The following is a 17,065-nucleotide window of genomic DNA, read 5'->3' as shown; positions in this document are numbered from 1 at the left end:
CCAGGAGACAGCCTACTGTCTGAGAATCAGTAGAAAATAGTCAAGGCAAAAGTTTTATTAAACACACTTAAATGAAAACTGAAAGCAGACGTCCTCTGAAGCTTTTGAATATTTTTTTTAAAGGAAGTCAAACAAAGTAAAAACAAAACGACCAGTTTTGGGACAATATTAATGATGAATTAAATTTCAGAATAAGGGCTTGTTATGGACAAACTATCATGAATGTTTCCTCATTAAAGATACAATCTGGACTAATGATATCGAAATACTTCATCATGTTGGCTGCTTTTCCTTTGTATTGTGCAGAAACGTTTGTGGGCACACGCACATAAATCCACTTAAGAAGCACATTACCTGCGTTTTACCAGCTGCTGAAGGCCAGTACTTTAAAGTGCGATCGTTTATTTGTAGAGTACGTGTGTGGATCTCAGGAGATCAGGACAGCAGCTTTGTAGCTTAACCTCACTGTTTGTGCACGTGTCTGTAGATTTGAAGTGCACATGCATGTGTGTTTGTGTACATAAACTCACCGTACTCGGCTCGCAGATGCTCTGGAATGTGTGGCTCATAACCTTCTTTCTCTGGAACTTCATCAAAATCATCATCGTCGTCATCCTCCTCTCCGTCTGAAGAGACCTTCATCTGAGGAAGGGGAGAATCGTTAGCTTTTTCATAGTTTTGAGTGTGAAATAACAGCTGCTTCATTTCATTAAAAGTATGTCCTTTTATGTTTAAGCATCCAGTTAAAGCAGCTGCAGGAAACTCCACACATCTAATCTAATGTTGTAGATGCAGTCATGTAAAAGAAGATGTCCTGTGGAAAAACATGAATCAAGAAGGCAAGTAGAAGCCAGACGCTGCTAATCCACAACAACAAATGCACGCAAACCTCAACAAACAGAAACAGCGCTGTAAAGAAGATTGAGCTAACATTGTCCTGGGAAAGACTAAATGTCATGCAGAAATTAATCATTTCAAGTTACTTAAGGTGGTTTGATGAACTATTGAACCATGGGGTGCAAGCTGCCTTCTATCAGCCTTAACTTGAATCTTTATTTTAATTGTTTAATGACAAAAATGGGCCATGAATTTTTTTCACATACTGCATAACCACAATCAATCTAACAGCGCACACTACTCTGTCGCTGCACCCGAATACCGCTGTAATGGCTGCACCACTAGATGGCAGCATATACAATTCGTGCGACTCTCCTGCGGATCACTCTGGTTTTCTTATTAGCTAAGGGGAGAGGGATGGCAATGTGTGTGTGTCTGTGATGAGCTTCTATCAGTAGTAAGCAAAATTTATGGTTTTTAATTTCCTGGTGAGCTTGTTAGCCATTGGCTGGGCTACAATGCAGAACACAACACACACACAGGCTCATTTCCATAACACAAATCCGTGTGCGTGCATGCATTTGTGTGCGGTGGCCCTATGCTTTTAACAGCTGAGGAGCCACACACACAGAGTCGCACGTCTGGCAGTATAATAATCACAATGATTAGTGTTATGAGGAGCAGTAAAAGCTAACGTTAAACTAACCTCTAATTCCCAAACGCCTCTTTTTCATTAGAGTGTAATACCCGATTGTGTGTGTGAGAGCGATAGAAGGCTGCTGCGTTACTGCTGATAAAGCCCATTAAAATGTTAGAATTGGTTTACCAATAATGAGTCCCTGAATAATTACCCACATGTCCCTCCCCCCAACATATATACACGCACACATTTACAGCTCAACCACAGGACAGACTCAGTTAACCGTGTCACAAAGCTGGATACACACCTCTGATCCACTACGCAGAGACCAATTAAAACACTTCATATTACAATACTCAACATTCAGTTAACAAGCAACTAAACAATTAAAGCCTAATTACCTCTCATTAATGCAGCTACAAAGGCTGACGTATTGTGGAAGAAGGTTTGAATCAGAGAGAAATTAGACCTCGTTTATGACATGTGAACAAATACGGTACAAGTGGATTAAAACCTCTAGAATAAATATGCATCAAATTACTTCAATTTCAATTCAATTTTATTCATACAGTCACCTCGAGGCGCTTTATATTGTAAGGTAGACTCTACAATTGGGTACTCAAAGGAGCTTGCAAAGAAAAGCGTCTGGACTTTTTTAAGTTGCTTGAAGACGTTTCACCTCTCACCCGAGAAGCTTCTTCAGGACACTCTTTAAGGTCACTCTTTAAGGTCACTCTTTAAGGACACTCTTTAAGGACACTCTTTAAGGTCACTCTTTAAAGACACTCTTTAAGGTCACTCTTTCGAGGATGCCAATGTTCACATTTTGGACAGAGAGGACAGATGGTTTGAAAGAGGAGTGAAAGAAGCATCTATGTCCACTGTGAGCGACCATCTTTGAACAGAGGCGGGGTTTACGACACCAACTCTCTGCCATCTATAATCCAGTTTTGAGATCCCTTCCCAGATGCCTTAACGCCCACTCACATCCTGGGCCATTTGACCTCAGGAATTCGCATGATAAGGTGGGGCCAGGTTTCACAATGAACTCACCCGAAACTCTGGCTGATTGGGACCCACACCCAGTTTCACACCTTGGCTCAGGCGATTAGAGGATCATCAGGGGGTCCTTTGTCCCTCTGTGGGGGGAAACTCCCACTGGGTTTATATCTGGGACTCTCCACCATTTGACCTTAGAACTGAAGAAGCTTCTCGGATGAGAGGTGAAACGTCTTCAAGCAACTTAAAGAAGTCCAGACGCTTTTCTTTGCAAGCTCCTTTGACTACGATGACCTGGATGACTGAGAACCTTCACAGACATACAGTTGGGTGCATTTCAATAAGACTTAATAGAGAAAGGCTCGAGTTTTGCAGCAGTTAAATACTTTTAAAATTAGAAACACTGACATGAAGTCATCTGAGTGAAATGACTAACTCGCTAACCTTGAACCAAAATAACTAGCTGCTGTGTTTATTGTAGCCACAGTGCAAACCGTCGATTCATTCATTGTATTTTCTTTGTTTACTGACTGTTACTGATATTTACAGGATCCTGAGGCACTGTGACAGCAACCCTTACTGCTGGCGTTTTAACCACGCCGTGCTGCATCAGTATGTGTTATTGGTGGATCACACAGATACCTGCTAATAAGTGCTAATTAACATATAAATACAAACTACAGTTCAGTCATTTAAGTTGCCAAAGTGAGGTCCGCACACCGTGTGTGTGTCAGCGTACCTGTCGATCAAAGCGTCATGCTCTGATTGACAGGCTCGTTGTAAAATAATTCATTCACTCACCTTTTGTTATTTATCATGTCATAAATCCAATTGCAGCAGGCTCTAAACATTTTCAGATAAAACCAGCCATGATAAGATGGGAGTCTGTGGGAACCAACTCACTCTTGGAGCCAGCTGATTAGAGGAACTGCAGGGTTTTGGGTTTTTTGTGGGGTTTTCTTCCTTTAGTCAATTTTCACTTCATTTTTATTTATATATCACCAAATCACAACAACAAAGTGCCTTATATTGTAAGATAAAGACAATAATACGAGCCTTTTCTGGACAGGAAACGAGGAAGAAGCAAACCCAGGCCCAAACCCCGCAGACGCTGCAGTTCATGTACATTTCCCAGCTTAGGTGTTATTAATACAAATATTCGTTTCTTCAAAGGAAAGATTTTGCACAGAGTGAACATAAAGTCTGAGATCCTGATACTTGACTGAAGTTTTTATTATTTGAAAAAGCTGAAAGAATACTGCTAAACACAAGAGTACAAACCCCAAACTTTCTCTGTCATCCACTCTGCTGCTATCCTTATTCATCCTCGGAGGACGATGGCTCCGCACACAGCAAATGCACACACACATATACACACAGATATAGTCTCTATAGGTTTTTTGCTTGTCTACTTTAATCCCGGCTGGTTTATTCTGTTCTGATCAATGACCTAAGACTAAGAAGTGATCACCCAGCTGGACGAAAATCCTGCCCTAACATCATCCTTTTTCCCCCTCTTTCTGCCTCTTTGTCTCTAATTCACCTTAATTTAATCCTGATAGCATCGAGTCCTGTCGGCCGGCCTGGCAGAGCTGTAAGTCTCACAGTAGAATTAGCTTTCCCCTAGAAACATTTTGCTGACGGGCAGAGCACTTAAAATATGGCTTCTATTCCCCCACATGGCTGCACGGGGGGCTGCTTTGCATTTTAACAGAGCTTTGGTTTATTCCCTGGGAGACAGACACACACACACACACACACACACACACACACACACACACACACACACACACACACACACACGGAGAAAACCACACGGTAACACTGAGTTCCCCACAGGAGATAAAAACTGCTTCTTTAACTGAAACTCTAGATCTAGCAGACAAATTAGAAGTGATAGTTTAAGTAAAGCGGAGCCATGCGTCACTGTAATAGGAAAAGGACAAAACAAATATTGGTAACTTTCACATTAAAAACAGGCCCAGATAGAAATAAAAATAGCTCCGGAACAGAGCAGAATAAATAAAAAGTTGTTTAAGTAAAGCAGGGCTATGTGTTACTGTAATGGCAATGTTTACTGGCAAATAAAATAAAGCAGAGAAATGGGCGAGGATGAAAAATAAGCATTCCTTTAACAAGCAAATAAAAAGAGATCTGTTGAAATTGGCTGCTAAAGTTGAGACCATACATTATTTGGGCAATAAAACAACTGTGGGTTTGCAATGGCGACTACCTACTGAACTCATCCCCAAAAACTCTGTTCTTTCTACCAAACTGTCATTTTTTTCCTAAAAAAAATAAAATCTATAACACAATCTATCAAAACGCCACAAAATAATAGCACGTCAAAGTAAGAGAATTTAGGATTTTCTCTCTAACGTATTCGAGTAACAGCAGAGACAGATGCAATGCTGCGAGGCAGCACTGGACACTACTCTGACACCAGGATGAGGAGGACGTGTGGTGTCACTGGCATCACAGCTGATACGACACCATCAGCACCTCCAGTTAAAAGTCAAACTGACCAATGAGGTCAGCGTATGGAGCTCTATGAAGTTTTCTACTATTGGATCTATGCAATGTCATAAGGGACACCCCTGACACGGGCACTTCTAGCTGGGAGGGGCTGCACCAAGACGCTGTATAAAATAAACAACAAGTAATTTGAACTGCAAACCAGTGCAAACACAGAGATGGAGACAAAGTCCTGAGCTAAACTCCATCCGGGGTTCAAGTAACCGATAACTGGACAGTGACTGTGAGTCAGGTCACCTAACATCAGCTCTCTCATGTCTGGCAGGAAATCCCGACACACTTTAGAGTGAAGCTTGTTACAGCAAATGCATTTTGATGTTAAGATGTGCACACAGTACCTGCCTCAGACCCACAGCTGTGGGGGGAAAGGTGCAACTAGAAACTAAAGTATGTCCCTGCATCCACAGGTGTGCTGCTTATTCAGCTTCTACGCCGTCTCACCCTCTGCCCTCCCCCTCCTCTCTCTTAAGTAAGACTCTTATCCTTTATAAAAATGATGTGAGGGCGCCGCCTCGGACAACTGCTCCCCTGACTTCATTTGTCTCTTGGCAAGTTTGATGGCGCTGCGTTTAAAAACCCATTCAATCTTATAAACCAAAAATTAAATGTAGTCGAGTGTGATGGGCACTCAGTGCATCTGCTATTTATATGCTAATGTACACTCAGCCTGCCAAGGCCTGGCAAATTATTACTGCACAGCCATAAGTCAGGTGTATGGCAGAGAGGGGAGGGGCAGGTTAACCAGCACACAGACACACATGGAGGGCGAGAACAAGAGTGAGCAGGAGGAAGCGAAGGGGAGAAGGAAGGAGGAGAGGAGACGAGAAACGAGGAGGCAAGAAAGCCCTAAAACGCTGCCCGTGCAGACACGTTATATATAGCTCTCCGGCAGGCTATGCACACACTCGCTGACGAGATAATTTCATTGTACATTTGAGGCCGAAATGGAAAATGTCTGTCGGGAATACCGACTGGCTCTAATGCCGCCATTATCACAAGGCATTTGCTTTAAGAGAGGGCAAGCGAGAAACAGTTAGCTTAATGAACACATCATACACAAATGCTTTTCTAAACATACAGTCATCTTCTTCGCAATATCACGCATAAATTACGTGCGCACATCTGTGCAGATATTAGAAGCTGAGGCGTGCGCGTGGGGACGGCTGCTGCTCTGTAACTCGGCGCTTCTACTTTTCAGCCCAAAACTGACACAGAGCCATTTTATCACCTTTGCCTTCTGGAGTTTGTGGACTACATCATACGTTTCCCACCTGGCCTGGAGGCAGGGGTGGGTCAGCCGCCATCTTTGCTATTTTAATCATCGATTACGTTTACTTATAAACCTGTAAGTAACCCATCTGTGAGACCCTGCTTCAATTATTACCACTGTTACAAGACATTCCTTTTTCCATCTTTGCTTTGTTGAGGAGACCCAAGGTCTGCTGCCTCTGATTGATTTCAACATATTTACAAACTAATTAGGCCTAAAGCTCGCAGTGCAGCCTGACCTATTCAGGGCTTGATTTGCCACAACATCCCACATCTCTATTACCATCTTGCACTTCTATTCATTACTACCTAGAAGGATCCCATGGGATCCACTCTAATGACAAAAAGCTTTGCACTCCCCTCTCTCTGTAGTCTCTTCTCTGCCGCTTTACCCCCATTACCCCCCCCCCCCACACACACACACACACACACACACACACACACACACACACACACACACACACACACACACACACACACACACGCGCGCAGCCTTTGTCTCTGGAGAGCAGTCAGCTTATATGATGTATAAGGTGACATCTTTATTTCACTAACCTAGCCTGGCAGGTCTATTAGCCAGCCTGGAGCTTCTCAAACCTTCCCCTGTCAGCGAGCTTATTTTCAGCTGTCTAGTTCATTTCCCCCTCCCAGCCCGTCTCAATCTGTGATCAAAACAGTCATTATTATCCACTGTCACCTACTACCATAGTGAAATTACCCTGCTATTCTATTTTACTAGTAAAACTACTGAAAGCTTTGGCGAGACAATTAAAATGTCCAGAAAAACCTTTCAAAGAAGGACCGGGCTACGGAGCCTGGTTTGGTCCTTTGGTCAGTGGTGGACCGTGACTATCCCAGTGCATCCATCATTTCCAATTTGGAAACCCTTCCTCTTTCATACTATCAGAGATCCTTGATGAAACCAGACTGTGCCCAATCTGATTCACTGCATTATACTCCAGTAGCAGAACCATCCATTTCCATCCACTCATATTTAGAGAATTGTTCGCTTTGAGCTGGTATACCAACTTTCAATGGGCTTCTTAGGAGTTTGTGCAATGTACCCTATACACCTGCAACTGCAGTCATTTTGCATTAAATGATTCTAATAAGCACTGAAGTACCGCGTACTTCACCCCTTTGTCCGTTTGGCTCCACGTAAAAGAACGAGACTTCGCAAACTTGCTACGTCCATTTTTTAAATGCATGTTATGTGCACAAGATGATCCAGTCAACCGAGCCGACAGTTTTCTGACTGGCCACAAATGAATGAACAACAATGAAGGCTGGATGCGAAGTTCTAAGGATTTATATGAAACCTTTTTGGCCAAATCGAGCAGGCAAATTCCCAAAGGTACTGAGACAAGTATATTTGGTGTCTATGTTATGTATAGAACTGAGAGAAGCCGGTCCATTCAGAGAATGGATGTACGCATGAGAAAGAGGGAGGGCTGGAAGAGAAATAGAGAGATAGTCTTTCTTTGTTTATCTCCAGTGAGAAACAGGCGGCCATATCCATTGTGCTGTGATAAGATGGGTTATCAGCAGTAAACAAGGCCCTGGCCTGTATGAATGGAGCCCGGAATGACTGAATATAGTCTTAAAAACAGATATGTTTAAATAAGTCCGCGTGTCTTATCCTTTCCTAAACATTAGCCCACGTTTTCAGTTTGCGGGGTTCGACAGATGCATATAGGATTCACATCTCATAGCTCTTACTGAAAATGCATTTCAAGCAGCCGCTGTTCTAAAAAGTATGCAGGGTCCTGTAGAAGACGCTGCAGGAGACAGCGCTAAAATGCTTAAAGTCCCTCCACACGAAACACAAAAAAAGCTTTTACTAGCTGAACAGCACCAGCCTCATACCTGCAATGTAACAATATTAAACCAAAGAGTGTCGTCTGCTGTTGATCACAGCATCAAATAAATGGGATTTTCTTTGTCTTTTTCATGTCACAGCCTTCATCAGCAGACAGGAAGCACGTGCAACTGACACAACAAAGAAAAATTCCATCAATGGATAAAGGACAAATTTAAAAAAGGTCGAAATGATCATTCAAAAAGAAAGAATATAGCATATATTTAGAGATGCACGCGTTTCCATTTGACTCACTATCCTGATGTTATTTATTCAGCCTAAAGTGGCCATTCAAGGAACTGCAGTTTTCATTGTTCAGCCCCAGACACCAACAAATCCTGCAGCGCTGCATCACCAACGTAGTTACATTATATTATATAATAGTTACAGAGTCCGCCGTCACCGTGGAAATCTATAGAAAAAGGTTCAGATTGTCTGGACGCACAAATCTATTGTGATAACATTGCTCGCAGAGGTAGCAGCATTCTGAACAAAGCTAACAGGAAGCTCTTGGATGCTACAAACGAATTAAGTAATAGCAGGAGTCTCGGTGTAAGGTGCAACAGCAGAGCAACGTGGTGCAACGTGGTGCAACGTGAGTGCGCCCAACTGCATCTGTGGGATTATTGGCATGAAAGCCTACAGCTTCACAGGGCCGTTTCCCCCCACACCCTTTACTTTTACTTCCCATCCACTCGACACTGTTTACACGAATTCGATTGGATGCGTGGTCATCACTTAAATCATTTTAAGCATATTTGCACTGCACAAGACACTTACACATGTGGATTGCACAACACTGGACATTATATTTCTTCATTTCCATTTAATACTTGTACAGCTGCTGTTATTGTATATATATATATATATATATATATATATATATATATATATATATATATATATATTTCTTCATACATCTTATTAGGGCTGAACGATATATCGCATTTGCGATAATATCGCGACATGATCAAGTGCAATTTTCTAACCGCAAAGGCTGCGATTATACTCTGGACATGTCCAAATTCATGGGCTGCTTCCTCCTGAGGCCGCATTTGTAGACCGATTACGTCACAGCGACGCGCCGAAGGCTGTCTAAATTACTACCATATCCCAGAATTCATAGCGCGGCCCAGCCAAACTCCAGTTTCCAACAATGGCGGCCGCTACTAAGTTTTAAAATTACTCATACTAATCTTTCTGGGTCACAAAATAAACTTTTAACATATTTTCAGGCGAGAAAGTAGTTGTGTAAACATCAAATATCTGCTCGGTTTATCAAGATATCCCATATTTGCAAAAGTGCTTCGACGTTTTCAGAGGCGTCTGCTACCCACCAGCTCGACAGCTAGCCGGGAGCTCGAGTGTTACTGATGCGGCCGAGAACGGCACAACTCCCGGCACATCATTTTCAGATCACCGCGGAGTTTCGCTGCTCGGGTTAAACGTAATATATAAGTCACTTAGACAACCTAAAAATGTTATTGTTTGGCTTTTTTCAGTGTTTTGTTTGTTCGTGAGTAAATCGGTTTGGCTGAGATTAAAGTTATTAGATTAGATAAAATAAAACTTTATTAATCCCCCGGGTGGGTTCCTCCTTGGTTTTCACACAGCTGACTAAACGTCAAACAGAAAACTTATTAAACAGAAGTATGAGACAGTCGAGAATTTACACCAGTGTCTGGTTATATTTTAGATAGCAAGAAGCAGACGGCCGAGTTTATTAAACTCCACCGAGACAGCGGTGACGCTAATCAGAACTAGACCGTCCAATTTCACGCCTTTAAACTTTAAAGGCGTGTTTGTGTGTGTGTTTATACAATTGCTATTATGTTTGCACTTTATGTGTAATGTTACTGACTGCAGAGATCAGTAAGATGTGTGTATTTTTTATTTATTAGTTTTATTTATTTAATATTATTTTTTAATTGAATGACTGTCTAGTAGTTCACAGATGTCGAAAAACTGAGTGTGGTAAAGCCACTGATTTTGTTTATGTATATTTCTGCAATCTGCACATTGTACTGACTTTCATTTTAATGTTTACACCAGGGTTCCTTGTCAGCACTTTATGCTCAGATGTTTGTAAGCTAAAAATAAACTATTGTGTATGTTCAAATATACTGTTGTGATTGAAGAAGTTAAATAAAAATGTCAGTCATCAATTCATGCATCACCTCATGTCATCATAACAGAGGTCTGTCTTCCAGGAAAGAACAGTTTAAAATTAATGTAATATAGTATTGGCCATACTATATGATGTATTGCTTGTCTTTGTTTAATAATACAGAAGACAAAGACCTTAAAAAATAATCGCATATCGCATCGCAATATTGGGGCAAAAAATCGCAATTAGATTATTTTCCATAATCGTTCAGCCCTACATCTTATTCATAGTCTTTTTCTCTTTAGGTCACGAGCAGTTGTCTAAGCATATCGTACCGTGTATGACTGTGCATGTGACAAATAAAATTTGAATTGACTCCACCCTCCTAGATTCTCTTTTCTCATTATTTAAACCAGCAGCTCTATCTGCCTCCATAAAGCTGCTCTTCCTTCTCTGCAGTTCACCCGTTATGGGAGACTATATTGAGAGGCCCGCTGTGAGAGAAACCAATCGCGTGGTGTGTCAGCCACCCGACAGAGAAGGACCCAGTAATGGAAGGCCTTTTAAGGTTAAAAAGGAAAAGCTAATTATGATAAAGGGGCTGTAAGTTGTGTGGTTATCACAGTGCTGGGCCTGCTGGTGCAGCAGACTGGTCCCTGACAGTGATAACCAGGCAGAGTAAGACGCCCGGCGCTCTGTCACTGTCACTGTGCCACTCTGTTCAGCTAAAGATGGATTCAGACTCTACAAATTTTATGCCTTTTTTCCCCAAACATGTAATGTACTTTGCATTTGTCGGTCCTTTGATAATGATTCTCTAGGATTTGCCTCTTTTTCCCCTTTTAGAAATTATCTGCACTTCAAGCATGTTGTAAGCATCTCTAAAACAGCAACTGTTCATCATTAAACCGCTTCAAATAATATGAAGCAGAGCTCTCGTGAAATGACATTTCCGCTGGTCGGAGGGGCCGCTTCTCCTGCCCCTCCTGCTCAAACAGCAGCAGAGTGGCGATCCCAAGTCAGATACAGAGGCAGCGAGATAGACCTATCAGCTATCAAGCCACGGGGCACATTAGCGGTGGTGAAGTGAATGAATGGGTACATCCTCCCCCTTGCTCCCCAATTTCTCCTCTCTCCTCTAATGCATTATGCATTATGGCTGTACCTCACTACTATCTCACCTCTCCCAAATGTCTCTACTATTAATATTTCCATCCTTGCTATCTCGATCTCTCATGAGACTTGGAAGCCCACGCAGGAAAAGACGTTCAAAGAAGAAAAAGGAGGAGGATATTTTATAGCCTTGCACATCAAAACAAAAAACAATGATGATGCGCTCGCTTGGTGACACGGACGCAGACACAACAAGGCTTGTCCTCATAGTACGCTGCGTGCTAGCAATGTTGCAGATGTGCAGCTGCGAGAAGTTAGTGGCAGCCCCACAGCATCAGCACTCTGCACTGACCACATTTATATGATTGGACCCAAAGGGACCCTTGCACAGTGCAAAAAGATTACAATAAATCCCTGAAGAGCATCTACATGACAGAAGGGCAGCGATGGGTCTCGTTCAAAGTGTGCGCACTAATCTGTGGTTAACTGTGCATATAAACTCCACACGTACACGATTAAAGTCACACTTTCACACAATGTGTGCGCGCACGTTTTCACTCTTACCTGCTCTGTCACTAGCTAACCTTTTAGAGATAGTTGCACGTTAGCTACAAGCCCTGGAGGTACAATGTGAGACTAGACTAGACTACGTAAGACACCACTTACTAACATTTCCCAAAATAGTCCTGACTGACTGAGTCAGAGAGTATCACGGCTCGTGGTGAAGCATGTGAAGCTGTGTTGATGGAAGCTAGAGCCCTTCTGGGACTAATGCACAGCTTTCATTGATATCAGCCATCAGCTGTTAAAAGTGAACAGAGTCAGGAATGTATGTCTCATGTTGTTGTACGTTCTACAAAAAGAAAACAGCATGTTGTTCAATTTGTCTTTTGTAAAATTGATGCATATAATTCAATAAAAATGTCTGAGGGAAAGGAAGTGAACCGAGTCTGGGCTAGATCCGTTTTCTTCTCCAATCCAGGGTCATAATGGAGCTAGAGTCTGTCATAGGAACGGGGAAGGGCAGGGAGACCCTGCACAGGTCGCACAGTTTACAATCACTATTTAATCTAACCTTACTAACTGCATGTCTCTGGATTATGGGAGGAAGCCAGAGTACCCAGAAGGAACACATGAAGATGTGGGCGACCGTGGCTCAAGAGTTGGCAGTTCGTCCTGTGATCGGAAGGCTGCCGGTTCGAGCCCCGGCTCGGGCAGTCTCGGTCGTTGTGTCCTTGGGCAAGACACTTCACCTACTGCCTACTGGTGATGGCCAGAGGGGCCGGTGGCGCAATATGGCAGCCTTGCTTCTGTCAGTGCGCCCCAGGGCAGCTGTGGCTACAACTGTAGCTGCCTCCACCAGTGTGTGAGAGTGAATGAATCGTAAAGCGCTTTGAGGGTCTCAAAAAGCGCTATACAAATGCAATCTATTATTATTAAGACACGAGAAGAACAAACTCCGATCAGATGGTGGATTTGCACCCAGCACAGATCTTCTTCCGACGTTGGCCAACTTTTGATCTGCTGTCTATGAAGATGGATCCCACGCGATCCAGGCTGTGGGGAGGCCAATCCATGACTGATAGTGAGCTTTTCTATCCCAGTATGCTTCTACTGCACCGGCAGTGTGTTTGGGATCATGAAGCCAACGCAAACGCTTCCCAGATGGCGTTGCATGGTGGATCCAAATCTGACAGTATGTTGTACTTTAAATAGTTTTGACAACATCAGAATCAGAATACTTTATTAATCCCGAAGGAAATTCTGCAGCACCACTGAAAGAAATGCAGACAGAAACCATGACAGAGCCTCCAGCATGTTTTACAGATGACTTCAGACACTCAGTCTTCTACCTTTCTCCTTATTTTGAGTCTGGATTCATCGCTCCATAAGCCTGTTGCTACTGGCTCTCCCAGGTCAGATCTTTGATGAACGTTTCTGTTAAAACATGCCTTTCACATACTGTTTTCAGGTTGCCACAGTCAGGACACTCTGCAGACTACGACAAGAACTCCAAGTTTTCTACCAATAGCACTTCAGGGATTACCTTGTTAAAGCCTCTTTAAAGTAAAGAAACACTGCTGTGTGTCTATCGAAATGTGTCATCTTCATAGATTCAACTAAAGAAACAAATTATGATGATGGATGAGAACCTCCTCCCCTCAGTCAGAACTGTGATAGATGGATGACCCAGAACATATTGCCAAGACAACAAAGAAGTGGCTAAAGTAAACATCACCTTCAAAGCCTTTACGTACAACATATTTCTCTGTCACGTACTGCTGACATAGCACAGAGTGAGGCTTCAGCCAGCTGTAGCAAAACCAAACAAACACAAGGACCCAATTTAGTCCAAATGCACCTTCCTGGATGTAAAAGGGAAACTTTTTAAAAGGGAGTTGATGACATATTGAGTGTCCTCGGAGAAGCAGAGATGACAGCGCTGACTCCAGAAAATTCTTCTATGGACTCCATTAAACTTCTCTCTCCAAATACAAAGAACCTTTAAAAAGCAATTTATTTTAATGGGAGTTCTGGTTGAGGAATCAGTGTCCCTCTATAAACACACTCAGGTTGCTGCCGCAGGAGAACGCAACAGAATTTAGAGAAACATGAAGCTTTTCTCCGTCGGTCACTGCAGAGAGGCAGCCAGGTATCAGCTGCAGCTGCTCTATCAGAGTCCTCACTCCTGTACTGTCACCTATGTAATGGAAGGCTCCCCTATTTGATTTACAATAGAATGCTGCCATCTACTGGTTATCTTCTATACGAGCACCAAATAAATCTGCTCACACATGTTAAATGTAAGCAAACAACTTTTTTTATTATTTAACAATAAGAGAGCCCCGTGCCTAATCTTAACTACGAGCTGTATCGTTAGCTATAACTCACCACTTTGCGGACCCTGGCCTTGTAGTCGATGTGAAGCTCTTTGTGTTTCTGCAGCGTGGCTTCCAAAGACCTCTTCAGGTCAAGTGCTCGTCTCAACAGCTGCTCCTCAGCACCTGATTTGGTGAACACCTGCACACACAGGGAAACCAGAAGTATAGCTAAGATGGCATCCATCCATCCACTCATCCATCCATCCATCCATCCATCCATCCATCCTCAGACAGCTGCTCAGGCTGCCCTCAGTAATGTGACCAATAGAAATCATGCTGTGAGCCAGCAGGAGCGGGTTTGAAATAATCTAAATAATCGTGGATTCCAAAACCATGGTTAAGCATTGATGTAGGAACATTGATGTATGATAGCAGAGCCACTGCAGGTATTTACACCAGTATTTGTTCTCTCTAAAACAGTAACACAGTTAACGCACAGAGACAGAGGCAGACTGTCTCCAAACTCTCAGAACGCTGACTACGTTCTCTCTGTCCGCAATCTTATATATGCTGCTTATATATTCTTACATACACGCAGAAGATACAAATATACGCACATCAAAAGAAGCAATGTTCTCAAAGTACTAAATGTCTAAAATAATATCTCACCCTCTGTTTACATGGAAACAAGTGCTCAGAAGCTTATTTTCATGTTTAATGCAGCGCTAGCAGAGAGGCACTCGAGAGTCTTAAAAGAATGTAACACCATAACAAACACACAAGGGGTGTGTGTGTGTGTGTGTGTGTGTGTGTGTGTGTGTGTGTGTGTGTGTGTGTGTGTGTGTGTGTGTGTGTGTGTGTGTGTGTGTGTGTTCTTACCTGAACCCAGCCCTGCACAGCTGGCAGATGTTTGGTTGTTATGAGTTTATGGAGGTCTATCACAGTGGAAACCACCGGCTCGTTATCCTCCGTCTCCTTCACATGAAGACCTGGAAGAAAAACTGCACTCACTCGTCTGACTGTGCGAACACATTAACAGGAAGGACTATCAGAGGCCTGTTTTGAGAAGGATTCTCATTAAACAGCATGATCCATTTACCTGGACACCGCTGCTCTACTCAGAAGAGCCCCGTGATATTATTTAGACATTTGTATATGAAATGCCACAAGTGCAACATCCTTCATGAGTTCTATTAGAGTCAAACTTATCTGTGGTGCAGTCACATGTTTACAGGCTTTAATAAAACAAGTGTGGAAAGTGAAACAGGCACTGTGTTATGTCTGAATGTTAACGACTGAACTGTAATCACACGTAACACATCGAGCGCTTTACACAGACAGGAAATCTCTGCTGCTCCCAAACCCTCGTCTTCATTTCACTGAACAGACCAAAGGCCTCAGTCTTCAATGAATTTTTATTACCTGCATTTACTTTTGCCCTGTTGAGATAAAAGCGTGAGCACTTTCAGCACTGCGTTCAGCTCTGAGTGAAGATAAAAAGTCAAATGTTCATCATCCAAAGCCAGACATGCTACCCACACATGCACATCCTGCTGACACACAGACATGATGTGGCATAGACTGTGACTGCTGCTCTTTGCCCGATAAAACGTCGAACACATTTCTGGATGTAGCAACTAACCCTTTTCATCACTTTGAGTGCAGTCTGACACACAGCCCTACAAATAAGTGGTTAGACTGGATAGTGTGTGAATGCTACACTCTAAATTGCCAGTTCATAAGGTACGCTGTATAAATGTATTAGCTTAATAATGTCCAGAGGCTGTTTCAGGAGTAACGTTTGTGGTGTGTTCGAAGGTTTTGCTGTGATTTATTGTTTTCTTCACTGGAGTTTCAACGTCAAGCTTCCACATGTGTGTGTTCTACGCACCAGGACTGAGGTTCAGATCCAGACTGTAGGAGTGAGATATGAGGCCTGAGTTCCTGATAAAGTCTTCATCACCAGCCTCTTCTTCATTGTCTGTATTACTTTCCTCCTGCTCGCTCTCTTCTTCTTGCTCCACCTCCATGACTTCCCTCCTTTCAGCTTCCTTACTTTTGTCCATTTCCTGCTTCTCCCCATCCTTGCCTTCTGTACCTTCAGACCTTTTCTTTGTTTTTTCCCTCTCTCTTTTCTCCTTCCAGTTCTTTCTGTTTTCCTCTGTCATTCCCATGTTTCCTGTATTCTCATCTCTTTCTTGCACCTTTCCCACTCTGTCATCAGCCCTCAGGTCTTTGCTGCAGCAGGGCTGCTCATCATCTGAAGGACACTTAGTGGCTGGCTGGGAGTTGGAGGGGCTGCTGTTGGCTGTTTGGATGTCTATGGGGCTGAAATCTGGGAAAAGCAGCCTCATGCACGATTCCATCTCTGTCAGCGTTGCTTCTATTTCTTGCTGTAACTCTAACAAATGAATAAGAAACAATATAAAAGTCTTAATGCCCAAACATTAATAACACTATGTGTAAAGATCCAGTTACAAACAAAACCACTGAGACTTTGGGTGTTTAACAGTTTCTGATAATGGAAATAAAAACCTTGGTATTAAAACTAGAAGCAGGGATAACACGATGTCGTTTTACCCTCCATTTCTTTAGCTGCTGCTTCTACTTTCTCCTTGTAGATCCTCTCCATTCTCCTCCGTCTTTCCTCCTCCCTCGTCCTCTCTGCTACTGTTCTCGCCTCAATGTCCTGGAAGTCCACCTGAAAGCATGTACACATTGTTGATCACAAAAACTAGAGAGTATCTTCTCAAATAGTAAATCTACCCATGCACACAAAGATGAACAACTGCCTTTATGGTGGTTCCTCACTCACAAGGTCCAAACAATGTCACTGTTGCAGCTGGTAAACATATGGCTCTTTAACATGTCTTTACAGATCACCA

The 17,065-nt window shown here is 42.7% G+C and overlaps 1 protein-coding gene across 2 annotated transcripts in view; it reads right to left on the bottom strand.

Annotated features, from left to right (window-relative positions):
• The window catches only part of uvssa (UV-stimulated scaffold protein A), a 37,472-nt gene that overhangs the window by 15,788 nt on the left and 4,619 nt on the right, over positions 1-17,065 (bottom strand). For both annotated transcript variants that reach the window (XM_080901734.1, XM_080901735.1), the window contains exons 5-9: positions 16,761-16,881; positions 16,072-16,581; positions 15,060-15,169; positions 14,251-14,379; positions 531-642 (exon numbers count right to left, since the gene is read on the bottom strand). In XM_080901734.1, coding sequence (XP_080757860.1) covers positions 531-642; positions 14,251-14,379; positions 15,060-15,169; positions 16,072-16,581; positions 16,761-16,881 — 982 coding nt within the window. The remainder of the gene's footprint in view (positions 1-530; positions 643-14,250; positions 14,380-15,059; positions 15,170-16,071; positions 16,582-16,760; positions 16,882-17,065) is intronic.

Source organism: Rhamphochromis sp. 'chilingali' (genome assembly GCF_963969265.1).
Source record: "Rhamphochromis sp. 'chilingali' genome assembly, chromosome: 13".
In the NCBI taxonomy this organism is placed as follows: Eukaryota; Metazoa; Chordata; class Actinopteri; order Cichliformes; family Cichlidae; genus Rhamphochromis; species Rhamphochromis sp. 'chilingali'.
Note: the sequence above shows the minus strand (reverse complement) of the source record. Positions and strands in the feature narration are given on the sequence as shown.